Source organism: Copadichromis virginalis, linkage group LG15 (genome assembly GCF_057382275.1).
Source record: "Copadichromis virginalis isolate Kocher_CV1m ecotype Utaka linkage group LG15, C_Virginalis_male_GT1.1, whole genome shotgun sequence".
NCBI classification, from domain to species: domain Eukaryota; kingdom Metazoa; phylum Chordata; class Actinopteri; order Cichliformes; family Cichlidae; genus Copadichromis; species Copadichromis virginalis.
This window is the reverse complement of record NC_140632.1, coordinates 41,516,178-41,531,135: the sequence shown is the minus strand read 5'-3', so window position 1 is coordinate 41,531,135 and position 14,958 is coordinate 41,516,178. Positions and strand designations below refer to the sequence as shown.

General features: G+C 43.3%; 1 protein-coding gene across 1 annotated transcript in view; it reads left to right on the top strand.

The window, feature by feature from the left end:
• The window catches only part of LOC146693080 (cadherin-2-like), a 105,961-nt gene that overhangs the window by 84,686 nt on the left and 6,317 nt on the right, over positions 1 to 14,958 (top strand). The window contains exons 14-15 of the mRNA XM_085433453.1: positions 3,958 to 4,097; positions 11,709 to 11,870. Of these exons, the coding sequence (XP_085289579.1) occupies positions 3,958 to 4,097; positions 11,709 to 11,870 (302 nt within the window). The remainder of the gene's footprint in view (positions 1 to 3,957; positions 4,098 to 11,708; positions 11,871 to 14,958) is intronic.

Here is a 14,958-nt window from a genome sequence, read left to right as displayed (position 1 = left end):
CAGAAATTAATTACTATGCTTGTAAACCTTGGGTCAGATACTATTAGATTGCTTCAGCTCAGTGGTGCTGATAGAGTTGTGGGTCTTCAGGTTTGTAGCGAAGCTGCTAAACCCTGTCTGTTCACTGCACCGTCGACTCCGTGTTAATGATCGTGCAAAATACAGCAGCTATTAAATATGCATTCCTTTCTGTGTTTGTAAATGTGTGGACAGCAGAGCTAAAGAAACAGTTCAGTTTGCTGCTGCAGCTCAGCGACACTCACTTCCTATGAGCCAGCAAGACATTTCAGGCCTAATCCAAAGTGTTGGTGTCGAACGCCTCACAGTTTTTCTTGAATTATGTCCTTGTTAGCAAGCAGCACCTGATGTGCTTGGACACTCTGAGTGGCCCTTTGAGCTGCTTCCTCAGCACAAAGCTACAGGTGACAGAAGAGCAGGAAAGCAAACAAAGTCAGCCTGACTGATCACTCAGCTGAAGCACTGCAGAGTGTTCTTATACAAAGAAGAGATCTGAAGCCCGATTGAACCACTGAGTCACACTTTTAAAGGTTTTTTAAAGAAATAAACACAGAGCTCTCACTCGGGTTTCACATGATGGATCAAACTGTTTGATTAGCCAGTTAGAATAAAGGCATTTGGGCCAGCTAGGAGACTTTAAACTAGAGCCATCGCCAAAGCTCTGCAGGCTACAGTGAGCTGTGGCAGAAAAATGATTAGTGCAGCAGGCGACATTCAGGGCCAGAGAAGCTTTAATGAAATCTGCTGTACTATATTTTAATAACTGCAGTCTTACTGGAAATTGTAATGTCACCTCAAGTTACACAAGGCATGAACAAAGCATTCAAATCATTATGACGGCCACCGCTGATAAAGTCTGGCTGTGCCGAGAGGAGGTCAAATGGAGTCGGAGGAAACAGCCACAAGCAGGAGAGCAGCACATCAATATGCCTTTCATGGACCTGCTTCAGGAACTGAGGGACAACGAAAGCAGCCACAAGAGCAAATACTGAACTGAGGCTTGAGCCCTGAAAGACATCACAGTGAGGAGTTTCAGATTTAGAGCTAAATGAAGTCAGATCAGTTTAAATGAAGTCCTTGATGTGGGGAAGATTCAAGTGTCCACCACTAAAGCAGCTTCAGCCTCTGATAAAAGATGAAGGTTCCTGGTGTTTTACTGCAAATGCTTTTGTGTAGCAGCAAAGACAGCAGGGCTGTGCAGAGAACTGTCAGTATGTTTATTACCATCTTTATAATGCATCTTTATTTTAAATAATGCCATCAGCTCGTGACCATAGACTGTATATAAAAGATGCCCGCAGCCCTGTGACATGCGGCTACAGTCGATGAAAGGCTGGAGCATCGACTTATAAATGAACACCAGCAAGCTACGCTCATAAACAGTATGGGTGCAAACAAACATGCTAACTGGTGCTGAGTAAAGGACTTGCTGTAATTTCACTCACCAACACTGAAGCACAAACGTCTTGGGCAGGCAGCACGCTGCGTCACCTGTCAGGTAACTGCAAATACTCAGAGGCACAAACAGCACAGATAAGCTAAGCTAAAGCTAGCAGAGAGCAGCAGAAGAAACTGCCCACGGGGATACCAGTCAGACTAAATGCTCATGTCATCTCGACACTTTATGGCTTTCCTTGGTTTTACAAATGAAATTCACAGCCCTCCTTGCTAATGCTCGTAGCCACACCCTGAGCAAAGTGTGGCTGCACATCACTGGTTGCATGCTTATCTAAGGGTTAGCACTCTCCCCGCTCAGTCGGTTTCAGTTTCCATCCACAGAGAGAAAGAGAGGAGGGGGACGAAGAAGCCTGTCAGGGCTGCTGGCGTTGGAACTTCAGTTGTATATTAATATACGTTTAACTGGCTGGGATTCCTTTGGTCAGCTGGGAGGAGCAGCAGTGTTTAAATGTGTAGCTGACAAGCACACATATGCCTAACTTAAAGGTTTTTTTTTCAATCATATTATATCAGGATATAATGTGTGCTATAGTGTGGGCCCCTGGTGGGCTGTGACGGTACTGCAGGGGAGTCATGTACAGTTACGGTCACCTGTTTATATACATTTATTTATTTATTTACATAAAAAACAAATTAGTTATTTTGAGATATTTCTCATTACTTTGACCTGAATTTACAGTTCTTGAAATGTGTCCCTTGGTCTGAACACTTTGCATATGACTGGGTACCAACACCATTTATAACCAGCAGCCTGGGTTATTTATGATTTTGGAATAAAACGAAGTGCATCAATGTCTCTTGTATTTTGAATAGAGTCAGGCTGTAGACAAGCTGGGCCCCATGATTTTCTGTTTATATGGAAACGGCCATGTTTTATCTTTTTTTGTGTGCTTCTTTGGCCAAATTCAGAACTCCATATTTTGTGACCTTGGTGGCCAAAGGTAATGTGCAGCACTTTCCAGGGTGTGAACTATTCTCCTTAGTTTGATCTGTTTGTCAGAGAAAGTTGCAAAGCTGCATGTGTCTTTACATCTACCAGCTCCCGGGCCTGAACACCTCCAGATGGGAAGTTTAGGTCTCAGACTGAGGAACATTTCCCACATTATGGGATGATGTAAATTGTGGAGCAGCAGTGATTTGCATTCTAAATAGACTGGATGTGTTGTCTGGTGTCCTGTTGAAAGGCAGTTGGGTGAATAGCTTCCAGCTTTTGCTGATGGTTATACTGAGAAATGTTACTAATGGTGACATTATCGGCTCTCTGGGGTTTCAGTTGTCATTTAGAATTTCTCTCAGCATCCTCGTGTGTTTTGGCCTGTGCAGGTACATTGGTGCAGGTACATGAATGCAGGCGCACCCTGAGCTGTCTCATAAATCCCTCCAGATTAATGTGATCAGTAAGACAGAGAGATTCACACTGACTTTTAAAACCCACCAGCTGTCTCAAAATAAGAGCTGAAATCCCAGCGTAGGGGAGCAAGTATTTTAAAGAATGGAGTGAAACATGCAGCTATTTTGTATTGAACTGTGACTGTGTACTTGAGGAGATAACAGGGGCTTTGCAGTGGTAATTCAAATCTTGCATCAGAGATGATGAAGTCGGTCTCCTGGAGAACTGCCTCGTGGTTAAAATAGTGAACCCGTCTGTAAAAAGACAGATGTGAAACCATAAATCAGGAGAAAGTGCAGCATTTTGATCTGATGGGACAGCCGTGCTTCAATTCAAATGAAAATCAGGCCCATGCAGCAGCTGCTTTATGGACTGCATGTTTATATCCAGTTTGCAGAGAACTGAAGGTGGCAGACATAAACAATGGAAACATAATGATTTTATACACAAACTGCATGTGAGATGTTTCACTGCTGCTACACTGCCACAGCAGAGACGCAGAGAAAAGAGGGAACATATCTGCAAATTCACAGAAAACAAAGAGAGGAATTAAACCAAAGGCATATTTACGTATCACTGCTGGCATAACTGACATGCATGTCGTGTGAGCGAGGCAGCGTGTGGTCTGCAGGACTTAGTGGAAGGTTTAACAAATGTCTGCTGATGCTTTCAAAGGAAGATGCAAAACAGAGGATGGCTGAAGGTCTCGTCACAAACATGTAGCTGCTAACTAAAGCAAAGTGACTTCGTTGCTGTGTTTTAGGGCAGGGAGATGTTTTTGGACAATACTGGGCCCCAGTGTAACATCATACTGGGACCACTCCAGCTTACATCTCTGACAGAACCATATCTGATATATCTGTGACTATGGGATGGCTCAGTATGTCAGTGGATGGGTCTTTTTTCAGTTTTCTTTCCTACTGTGAGTCAATGGGGGGTTTGTAACGGAGCCTCTGATTGGTAGATGTGTTCTTTCAGTCTGAGCTAAACATGAAACAGTTGGTGGTCTCTGAAGCCCTTCATGGAAACTCACTGGTGCTCACTGAGGTCTTCGTGTGTCCTCATCTGCTTGCGTCACTCTTGCGTTGCAGTGCTGGTGCTGCTGTTTGTGATGTGGATGAAGAGGAGGGATAAGGAACGCCAGGCCAAGCAGCTCCTCATCGACCCGGAGGACGACGTACGCGACAACATCCTGAAATATGATGAGGAGGGCGGTGGAGAGGAGGACCAGGTATACAAATGAACACTTCATGTTTTTGTAACTATTTATATTAGCCTGCTTCCTTCCATCACTGCCATACAGCAGCAACACACACACACACACACACACACGCACACACACACACACACACGTCTTCAGATAGAAGACATAAAACACACACACACACACGCACGCACGCACACACACACGTCTTCAGATAGAAGACATAAAACACACACACACACACACACGCACGCACACACGTCTTCAGATAGAAGACATAAAACACACACACACACACACACGCACGCACACACGCACACACACGCACACGCACACACACACGCACGTCTTCAGATAGAAGACATAAAACACACACACGCACACACACACACGCACACGCACACACACACACACACGCACACGCACGCACACACACACACACACAGACACACACACACACACGCACACACACACACACACGCACACGCACGTCTTCAGATAGAAGACATAAAACACACACACACACACACACACACGCACGTCTTCAGATAGAAGACATAAAACACACACACGCACGCACGCACACACACACACACGCACACACACACACACACACACACACACACACACACACACACACACACACACACGTCTTCAGATAGAAGACATAAAACACACACACTCTGCCTCTCTGCAGTTTTCAATCAGCTGTCCTCCAGCTAAGATTAAGTGTACTACAAAGAGGACCTCGAAACAGGATTAATTGCTTTCTGTTGGAGAACAATTTCCTGTGTCTCCACACAACTTTTCTGCTGGTGCCAAGCACATAAGCCGCTCCGCACTTCTACTGCGGAAATGTTTAACCCCCGTTTACCCAGCCGACCACACTCAGGCCTGTTTTACTTTCTATAGAAGCGGCTCTCTGCGAAACAACAAACGTTAAACTGTGAACGATGTAGGAAGTGTGTTTAAAAATGTGAAAAAGCATGCAGGAGAACGCAGGCTGCGGTTCTCAGGCTGCACCATTTTCTCATCTGTAAGTCCTTTTGTTTAGCGCCTCTCCTCCTGCCTGCTGGGCGTCTTCAAACTAACTGCAGTCAGTCAAAATGGAAGCAAGACGATGTCAGCGGTAATACAGAAGCACTGGTACTCGCAGAAAGCGTAGCTTGAAGTAATATCGATGCTATGCTTTAGTTTCCTTCAAGTATCAGAAATAAACAGCAGAGTCAGTCGATTATTAGCCTGTGGAAGACTAACAATGGTTTGTTTTTTCATTTTTGTGATCATATTTATGCTTCTCTAATAATAAATGTAGAATTTGGCTTAGAAATATTACACCAGTCTAATCAGCAGAGTCATAAAGTAAGCTAACATCGCGAGGCTTCTTCACTGACGAGGTAGCCTCCTGAAAAAAGCATCTTATTTTGAAGGTGACCTAAAACACAAATAGAAACATGTTACAACATGACACTACAAGTACACAAATACAACAGCAGATTCAACAAAAAGATAAATAAATGTGTCCTTTGTAAGATGACCTGAAACAGCAGAAAGGGAGGGAAGATGATTCTGGTCACACGACGATTCATTCTGGAAAGACCATATCAGGCTGTGTGTGTGAGAGGGTATAAAGATGAATATGGGACAAAAAACTATTTCAAAGAGGAAAGAAAATTCAAAATGAAGTGAAATGAGTGAAATTGCCTTTTGGATTTAGGGTGCAACCAATTCAGCGATTCATACATCAAACTTTTACTAAGCCTGAGAGTTTGGTTTCACAGCTGCACAGAGCTGAACAGAGCACAACCAAGAAATTTGGCCCTTCATCAAAAAGTGAAGGCCGCTGTCATCACCAGCTGGCACAGCCTTAAAGTGTTTAGCCCCCGATAGCCGTCAGCCCAACAGCAGCACTAAGGCTGTAAGCGTGTAGCGTGGTGCGTCGCAGTGATGCTGGTTCCTGATTTCTTTAAGTACCGCGAGGTCACCACTTTCTTCACATGAAATTCCTGAATTTAGAAGGAAGTTTGTGTTTGGTTGTGCGCGCTGTATATCTGTATTTGTAAAGATGACATTTAATAGTAAGACGGTAAAGATGATTGTACTCGCTGTACTTTGACTCAATGGTTTGAGCATGCTAGCATGCTGCTGTGATTCAAACAGCGGGACTGCAGAGCTCTCGTTTTACCTGATGATGGTTCTCATCATCACGTCTGTTCTTTAGTCTCACAGCAGAATTCTCGGGAATAAGTCAGATCCCAAATATGGGACAGTCTCATTATTATGAGTGATGCTGGTGAGCACGATGACAAACTGGCACCAGAACCGTTTGAGAGGAGTCACACGCTGCTACAAGCACAACATGAACGTGAAGAAGTGTTTAGAGCAGCCGCCTTTAACACCCACAGACACATTTGGACCCAAAACACTGCACATACTTTCTGACATCTAAAATGAAGATAACACTGATGTATATAGATGGTTTCTACCTTATGCTTTGTATAAGAAACTGTAGTGTGTTGCTTATGAAATCCATGAAGGTCTACAGAGAAACTCAATTTTATTTATGTGATGAACACATTTTGAACATTTTGGACTCTTAAAAAATAATAACAGAAAGAAACACTCTGAGTTGAAGGTCTCTGTCAAATGAATTAAAAAGCTGAACTTCAATGATGCACGTAACAAAAACTGTCGTGAGCCTCATCCTTGCATCGGCGTTGGGCTCTCAGAGCGTGTCGCCGAGCCTTGACCTGAATTTAAAAAATAAATTAGAAAAAAGCGCTGTGTCACTAAACAACGAAGAAAAAATATTTACAAGATATCTGCAGAAATATTTATTTTACCTGGTTAATGGGCCGTCTGCTCCTGAACCATCTTTAGCAGGACCGCGAGCTCGTCTGTGAGCGGCGTTTGTTTTTAACATGGTGGAGAACAGCTGCTCACATACATGTGTGGATGCAACGATCGACGCGACTCCAAGAGTTATTCCGGTCTTTCTCCACTCCTTCTCCTCACTCCATTTGTGATTGTGAGCAGGAGTGGCCTGCTGATGTGGAGTGTGATGCTTATTATGAGTGACCAAAATTACATATAATTTTATTTTAATATTTCACGATCACAATAATCTTCCAATTTAGAGCGAACACAAATAAAATGCACTTCGATTAAATACCGTGGCTGCGCGTGACTGAGGGCAAATAAATTCTAAGGGATGAAAGCGTCGGCCCCTGGCTTAGTACTGAAGTGTATTAGGGTCAACATCTGTGTTATTGTTGTTTTGTTCATTGAGCTCACATTAGTTTGGACTTAATATTGTTTCTGACTCATTCGTCTTCTTCCTCCTTCTGCTGTAGCTGTGCTCACATTTAGACAGAGCTTTGGAAAAGGCGTTTCCTCCTCAGTTATTACATTTGAGTCTAACTCAGCAACTTATAACCCAGTTTGAACACAAAGGGTCATGAAAGCCCCGAGGCTTTGTTCCAGCTCCTCTAAAATAAAAACGGACATTTCCATCAAAAGATATTCATTTTAAATATTTCTCTGAATTTGAAAACTGGGCCTTGATAAGCTTGACGAATCCTATCAATATTGTAAGTGATGAAGTTTTTCCAAACATCATAACAAAGTACATTATTAAGGGGAACACACTCAACAGAGCCTTGAATAAAACAGAGAAAATGAAAGCTGAGTGGCGTGTTGGTTGACTTTGGTTCAGTTCGTACTTTATTCCCTGCGGTTCAATAAACAGAAGCGCTGGTGTAATCTCTCACCAGGCTAAACAATGGACACAAAGTTAATAAAAGAAAATCAAGGTTTGCTTCTTCCTTTATCATTGCCACAGTAGCACACTGCACAGGCCTTGGATGGTGTCGGGGATCTGCACTGTTTGATAAGGATTTTCATTTCTTTTCTACAGGCAGCTCAGCTCTTTATTTGTCTGGATTTAAGCTTCAGATAAAAAGCAGACTGAGTTCTCGGGAACACACTTGTGTGCTTAAGCATGCCAACACCAAGAAACACAGAGACATACTGTACATATACACACAGTCTGCCACCTGCTGTAGCTCAGGGGCAGAGCAGGTCAGCCACTAATCAGAAGGTCGGTGGTTCAATCCCAGGCTGCCTCCTGGCTGCAAATATCCTTGGGCAAGATACTAACCCCATGTTTGCCTACTGGTGGTGGTCAGAGGGCAGCCTCGCCTCTGTCAGTGCGCCCCAGGGCAGCTGTGGCTACAATGTAGCTGCCATCACCAGTGTGTGAATGTGTGTGTGAATGGGTGGATGACTGAATGTAGTGTGAAGCGCTTTGGGGTCCTTAGGGACGAGTAAAGCAAACAAATGCAGGCCATTAGACCTTCAGCCGGCTTCTGCTTATGCACCATTAGCCAAAAACTGAGCTTCGCATGAGTTCATACAGGCTACAAGGTTGTTCAGCCTCCAGCAGATGATCTGATCTTAGTGCCAGTTCAGCATCAGCTGATGATAACCTTTTACACATTCAACTGACAGATCGTACAGTGTCATCTATAACTGCAAGCTGCTTTGCAAACCGCTTCCTCCCAGCTCCAACATCTGGCCTCATCACTGTCCTATGCTGCAGTCCATCTATGCAGCAAAGACAGAGCCAAACCAGCAACTGTAAACTACTGCAGATCACCATGTTCTTTGACTAAACTAATAACACGCTATCTTTAAACGCTACGTAAAGGCGTTGACATGAAACAAAGTGAAATACACAGGTGCTCAAACTCTCTCGACATAATCTGATAACAGCGATCTGTGTGGATAAATGTCCGTCACAAGCACAGGTGAATGTGGGATTTGGAAAGTGCGAGAAGCCTGAGATTTAGTGTTTGGGAAGAACAATGACTCAGAATAACACTGAGCGTTTGTTTTTGCGCAAGAAAACATCATTAGAACAAAAGACCAGAGCATGAAAGAACCACAGTACTGCACCATAAAAGAGTCATGAAGGAATTATTAACATTTGTGGAAGTTTTAACCTGTTACGACTGGATGTTAGCAGCAGTGTGCAAAAACCAGGCTCAAGTCCAACATTTGTGTTTCTGAGGTGTCTCAAAAATTCAGCTTAACTTGAAAATCTCAAACTGTGTTTGTTCTTTAATTGTGGTTCCGTAATGATGCAAACAGATATATAGACAAACATATAGTCACTCATAACAAATGACTAAACCTGGGACAACAACTCCACTCAGTTTATAAAAAATGGTCCATCAATTCAGTTTTATTTACACAGCGTCAAATCACAACAACAATCGCCTAAAGGTGCTTTGTAAAGTCGACCCTACAGTAATACATCCAGAGAAAAACCCAACAGTCATGTGACCCCCTATGAGCAGCACTTTGGTGACAGCGGGAAGGAAAAACTCCCTTTTAACAGGAAGAAACCTCCAGCAGAGCCAGGCTCAGGGAGGGGCGGGGCCATCTGCTGTGACCAGTCTGTAAAGACACAAAGTAGCAGCGTTGCTACGCGGGGTGATTACAGCCATAATGCGCTGTGTGGGGGTTTCTCCTCACAGGTTTGTTGGTCCAGGATTTGGGACAATACCTAATAATATTCAGCGCCTTCAGGCGACTGTTGTTGCAATTTTGTGATACATTTTAATTGAACCGAGTTGACATTTTTATTGTTTTTCCTACTAGTTAGTCCTCGAGTGTCGTGCTTTGGTTTGGACTTGACAGCGTCAGCCTGGCAGATGCTCGGAGGTTAATGAGTTTTGCGTTCAGTTGAACCGTCCTTGAATTTAGAAATGCTGACACTTATTATTAAACCTCTAAACGTCAGAACAGGGACAAAGCTGTCACGTCTCCAATTTGTAAGTCATTCGTGTCGTGTAGAAAGAATTCTACATCTTTTCAACAGAAATGTGCTGGCATTGTTGTAAAAACAGTCCTCAAATGAAACATTCATTCAATCAGGTCATGGCAAGTATAGAAAGAAAAGAAGCAAAGATCGTTTTGTTGCTGCCTGGCAGGTTAACGCTGGGCTCTCAGTCACAGTGTTCTTCTGATTGGTCGTTATTGTGAATAAAGCCCAAGGTCAGTCCACAGCCTTTAATCGATTTTCCCTGGAAACCAGAAAGCATGAATTGTTTTCTGGGAGGTTTCTGCGGTGACTCAGACACAACCATTCACCATGAGCAGGCTGTGACGCTCCTCTGATTGTATCCACGCTGTAGGAGAGAAGGTGAAAGACGAGCTGCGACTCTCTAAGTGGATGCTAATTAGTTTGCTTTAGGGTCGTTCTCATTTTTCCCCGAGGATGATGTGGGAGAAATGGTAGACATTGCATCACGAGAGCCAACTGTGCTCATTTGACTGGGTGAAATTCACTGAAACTGTTAAATACAGCTAAAACAGATAAGTCCATTAGCTGAGTGGGAGACTGCTGCTTTCATGAATCTGTCAAGTTCGTTATGAATTTTAGAATCCTTTTGGTATTTCCACTGCCACAGGCTTGCAGAGTACCTGGCATTAGGCTACGATTAGTGAGAATATATTATTATTCAATGATGGCGAGGATTGTTGGCCAGGAACTAATTTTTTCTCGTTTAGCTTGAAGTGTGAATTTATGGCAGCTTAAATATTCTGTCTCTTTTAAGGTGGAAGTGTTTGAAGTTGAATTCATATTTCAGGACACTCTGGAGGTCGCCGTGTCTCCGTGCATAGTAACGAGACATTTTAAGCCGTACAGGAAATGCAGCGTTTCTGAGTCTTCACTACATTCAGGTAGATTTGGCTGCATGCAGCAGGTTAGTGGGCCACAGCTGTTGCAGCATTGTGCAGAGTGTAGAGAGGGACTTTCATGTAACGACTCTACAGCCGCACATAACAGTAGAGTATATAAGAGAGTGCTCTTAATTCACAACAACACAAAATGATACCCTGAGATGTTGCTCCTGGATAAAACAGCAGTGTAATCCCATTACTGGAGGCAGACATGAGTAATATGGCTCCATTATCTCACCTTAAATACTGCAGTTGTTGACAGTTAATTGTGGTCAATACTCATTTTTCACTCTGAATAAGCAACAGCAAAGTAGAAATCCAAAGAAGTTTTTCTCTGTTCAGAGCAGAGCATCCCTGCGCACCTCTGTCTGTGCTGCCACACAGCAAATCAATAGCACAGCCACCCACTTCACTGCTGGGCTTACAGCTCTGCTATTTTAACAGGAGAGTAGATAAAACACAAAGTGAGCAGCTGAACGGTTATAGCAACTTGGTATAATTGAGCATAAATAGTTTCAGATGTACAGAAACTGGCTGATCTCAGTGCCAACGGCAGCTGATAACCTGCTTCAGGCACTTTTCACACTGGGTCTGTTTGAGCTGCTTTAACCTGCCGATGCTTCTGGTCTGAGGTATGTGCTGTAAAGTCCAACATTACTCTGACATTCATGTAAACTTTACACACAACAGCAACAGGAAACAGCAGTTTAATACATAATATAACACATTATCCTTATGAAGCAATGGGATGCTGCATTAATCATCAATGGACTGTCCTGAGAACTCTGAGTGCTGCACAGGTTGTAGAGCCCTTTAAGGCAGGATTGTGATGCAGGGCTGTGTGACTCACTGTAATGCCAACATTTGTGTGTTTGTGTGGGTGTGCAGGACTATGACCTTAGCCAGCTGCAGCAGCCTGATGCCCTGGAGCCAGAGTGCGTCAAAGTGGGGATCAGACGTCTGGATGAGAGGCCCCTCCACCATGACCACCAGTACCCGCTCCGCTCCGCAGCCCCCCACCCAGGAGACATAGGCGACTTTATCCACGAGGTACGGCAATAAGCAGCATCTTTGAGAGGATACAGACCTGGATGACAACATCTTTGTGTAAAATGTCAGTCCGAACCTGTGCGTGTGCTTCAGTCGACTTCCAGCCGCACACACTTCAGACAGATTAAATTCCAGTGTTGTACACATGCACTTCTAAGCACACAGGAAGTGATGAATCGCAGCTTCAGTGAAATACAGAGTGTCTGTCTGACAGCACTAAGTGAACACTGTGTCCATAAAAAGCTGGATTTGCCAACATTAGTTACTTTTGCTTCCCTCATCTTTTTTCCTCCTTTGGTGTCGAGCATCAAAGAGCGTCCAGGATGTGTGCAGTTTACCTCACCACCTTAAAGGATTTAAAATATTCAAGTTCAAAGAGTTTGTTTAAAGCTCTGTGGAGGTATTCTGAGCTGCCAGTGTGAGAACGGGCCCGTTTCAACAGTTCTGACTGCGGCTATTTAAAACTGAAAGCTGAGCATATTTAAAAAGGGAAGCTCACATTAATCATCACTAAACTGATTCACATTTAGATTGTATTTCATTCTAGGCTCTGCTGTTTACAACATTTCCCTCAAATAAATGTCAGACTCACACTTTTTAAGCATCTTTGATCAAACTGTTGGAAATGATAGTTGTGAGCGTCACGAAGAGAAAGAAGGAAGCACTTCGTGGAGCAGGTGACATTTAGAAAAACACAGAGATGTGATGGCTGATTCTTAATTAGCTCTGCTAATGGTTTGGATTTGCTGGCTTGACATGTGGTCACAGCCTGGCTACCAAACTGGAGGTAAATCCACAACGTTTGGTTAATCCCACAGACCAGCTGAGGGTCCTTAAAGGGCTGATTGAGTGTTTAGGGAAATCCAACTTTGATTGTTTTACTGGGCAAACGTTTTCAGCTATTTCTCATTTCTTTATATTTTGCTTCCAGTGAGTTAGACTCTCTTGGCTTTTTGTAGGATGCTGTTTCTTTGGACATTCACAGGATTTTCTTCTTCCTTTTTTTGCTTAACACTGACGTATGAATCAGGTATTAAAGATGCACCTAAATCAAGAGATAAACCAGTGTTTATATAACATTTAACAGGGTTTAGTAAAGAACTGATATTAAATTGCATCTTTATGCACTTTATTACTCGAAGCCTGTTGCAAGAACAAATATTTTTCGCCCATTTCTTTAGTTGAATCTAAAAAAAAAAATGGTAAAGATAACAGAAAAAGTGTTTTTGAACCAACGAGGTGATTCCTGAAGAGCTTTGCTTGTCATATTTTGTCAGGACAAGAGTCTACAGCAGATAAAGAGTGAAAGCATTGTCTTTAGGAAACAGGAAAAAATACACAAAAAAGTTGACATGCAGTGGAAGAGATACATCTGGTGCTTCAGTTTATCCATTTACTGTTTGCACAGCCTCAGCAGAAATGGTCTCAGTGTAAAGCTGGATCTCCAGAAGAGAGGAGAAAAGGATGAGATTAGCCAAATTATACAAGAACTCGTCTGAAAACAGGTCTCATATATCAAGTTATCAACAACCTGCATGGAGGAGTTCGGAAAGGGTACAGTGTTTGTAAAAGTGCAGCTGTTACGGTCAGGAGCTGCATTTTAGCAGTGATGTTGGCATTCTTGTTAAAAATGATCATGAATGCAGAAAAGTCCAGTCAGATTGTGATCCAGCAGGTAACAACACCTGGAAGGCGTCTAATTTGGAACAGCCTTGTTATTCAGCATGTCATTCATCCCAAACACACGACCAACAGAAACAAACCTGGATGAAAGAACAATGAAACACTTTCAGGCACGGATTAGCCTCGCCCGCCAGAGCCCGGACTTCAGCATTATCGAAGCAGCGTGGGGTCATCTCGGCACAAAGTGGAATAAACTGCAGCCAACATCCAAAATCGATCCTTAGAGAAGCAGAATTATTCCTGAAGACCGGTTAATCTAATTATCAGAAAAGTCCAGGCTGTGCTGAAGGATCAAAGTGGTCGTACCAGATATTGACTGTCAAGCTTGTTACAAGTTGTTGCCCTAAGTACTGTCATTCCCATACATGTTTCAGTAAATTACTGCACCTATTTCTCATGTTTCTAGCAAAATCTGAAAAACGATGGGGGCTCAAGATTTTTGCACAGTGCTGTAGAAGAACTCATATTTATATTAATGGTCACAGTGTTGCATGAGGCTGCAGCGGCCTTTCTTATGTCAAATGAAACTTCTTATAATCACCGCCTCTGTGAGTGCGCCCCGGGGCAGCCATGGCTACAGTGTAGCTGCCATCACCAGTGTGTGACTGTGTGGATGACTCAGTGTAGTGCACAGCGCTCTGGGGTCCATAGGGACTGAGTAAAGACAAATACAGGCCATTTATAATCATCAGGTTCATATTTGATCTGTTTGAAGAGCGGTTTGGGATTCTGATGCTCTATAGCAGCGGTCCCCAACCCCCGGGCCGTGGACCGGTCCGTGAGTCGTTTGGTACGAGAGCTGAGGCTCGGATGTGACGTTCATGGTTTTCAGGGGGTTTTATCGTTAACTCTGTTTCCCTGGGTCGTTTCCCGTGTTGTAGTTGTGTCTTATTTTGAAAGAACTATTTACCATAGCAACCAGAGAGCATTGAGGGGCAGAGAGGAGGATGTTACTCTCAGTGTTGTTGGCGCTTTTCAGGAGGACGCTGCTAATAAAGTTACACAATTACACAGTGAATTCATGTTTATTGTTACAAAAGACCACAGTTTTTGTCTTTGTTTGTATCGTTTCATTTTGTTGTATTTATCCACCACACCTTAAAGGCCGGTCCGTGAAAATATTGTCAGACATTAAACCGTCTGTAGTGTAACTACTGCTGGCCTCGACTCATCACAACCCAAACTTGTAATTTAAGTTTAAACAATTAATAATGAAGAGCTTCTAGAACAATCAGATGTGCACACACACAGCACAGGCTCACATGTAAAGACACCTGACCAATCATTGCATTCAGTCCATGTGGATACGAGGTTCTCGTTAGAGTTCATGTACAAACTGTGCAGCACTGACTTGACTGTGAATGAGTAATGACCCACTGTGACGTCACTGTGTGTTTGCCACACG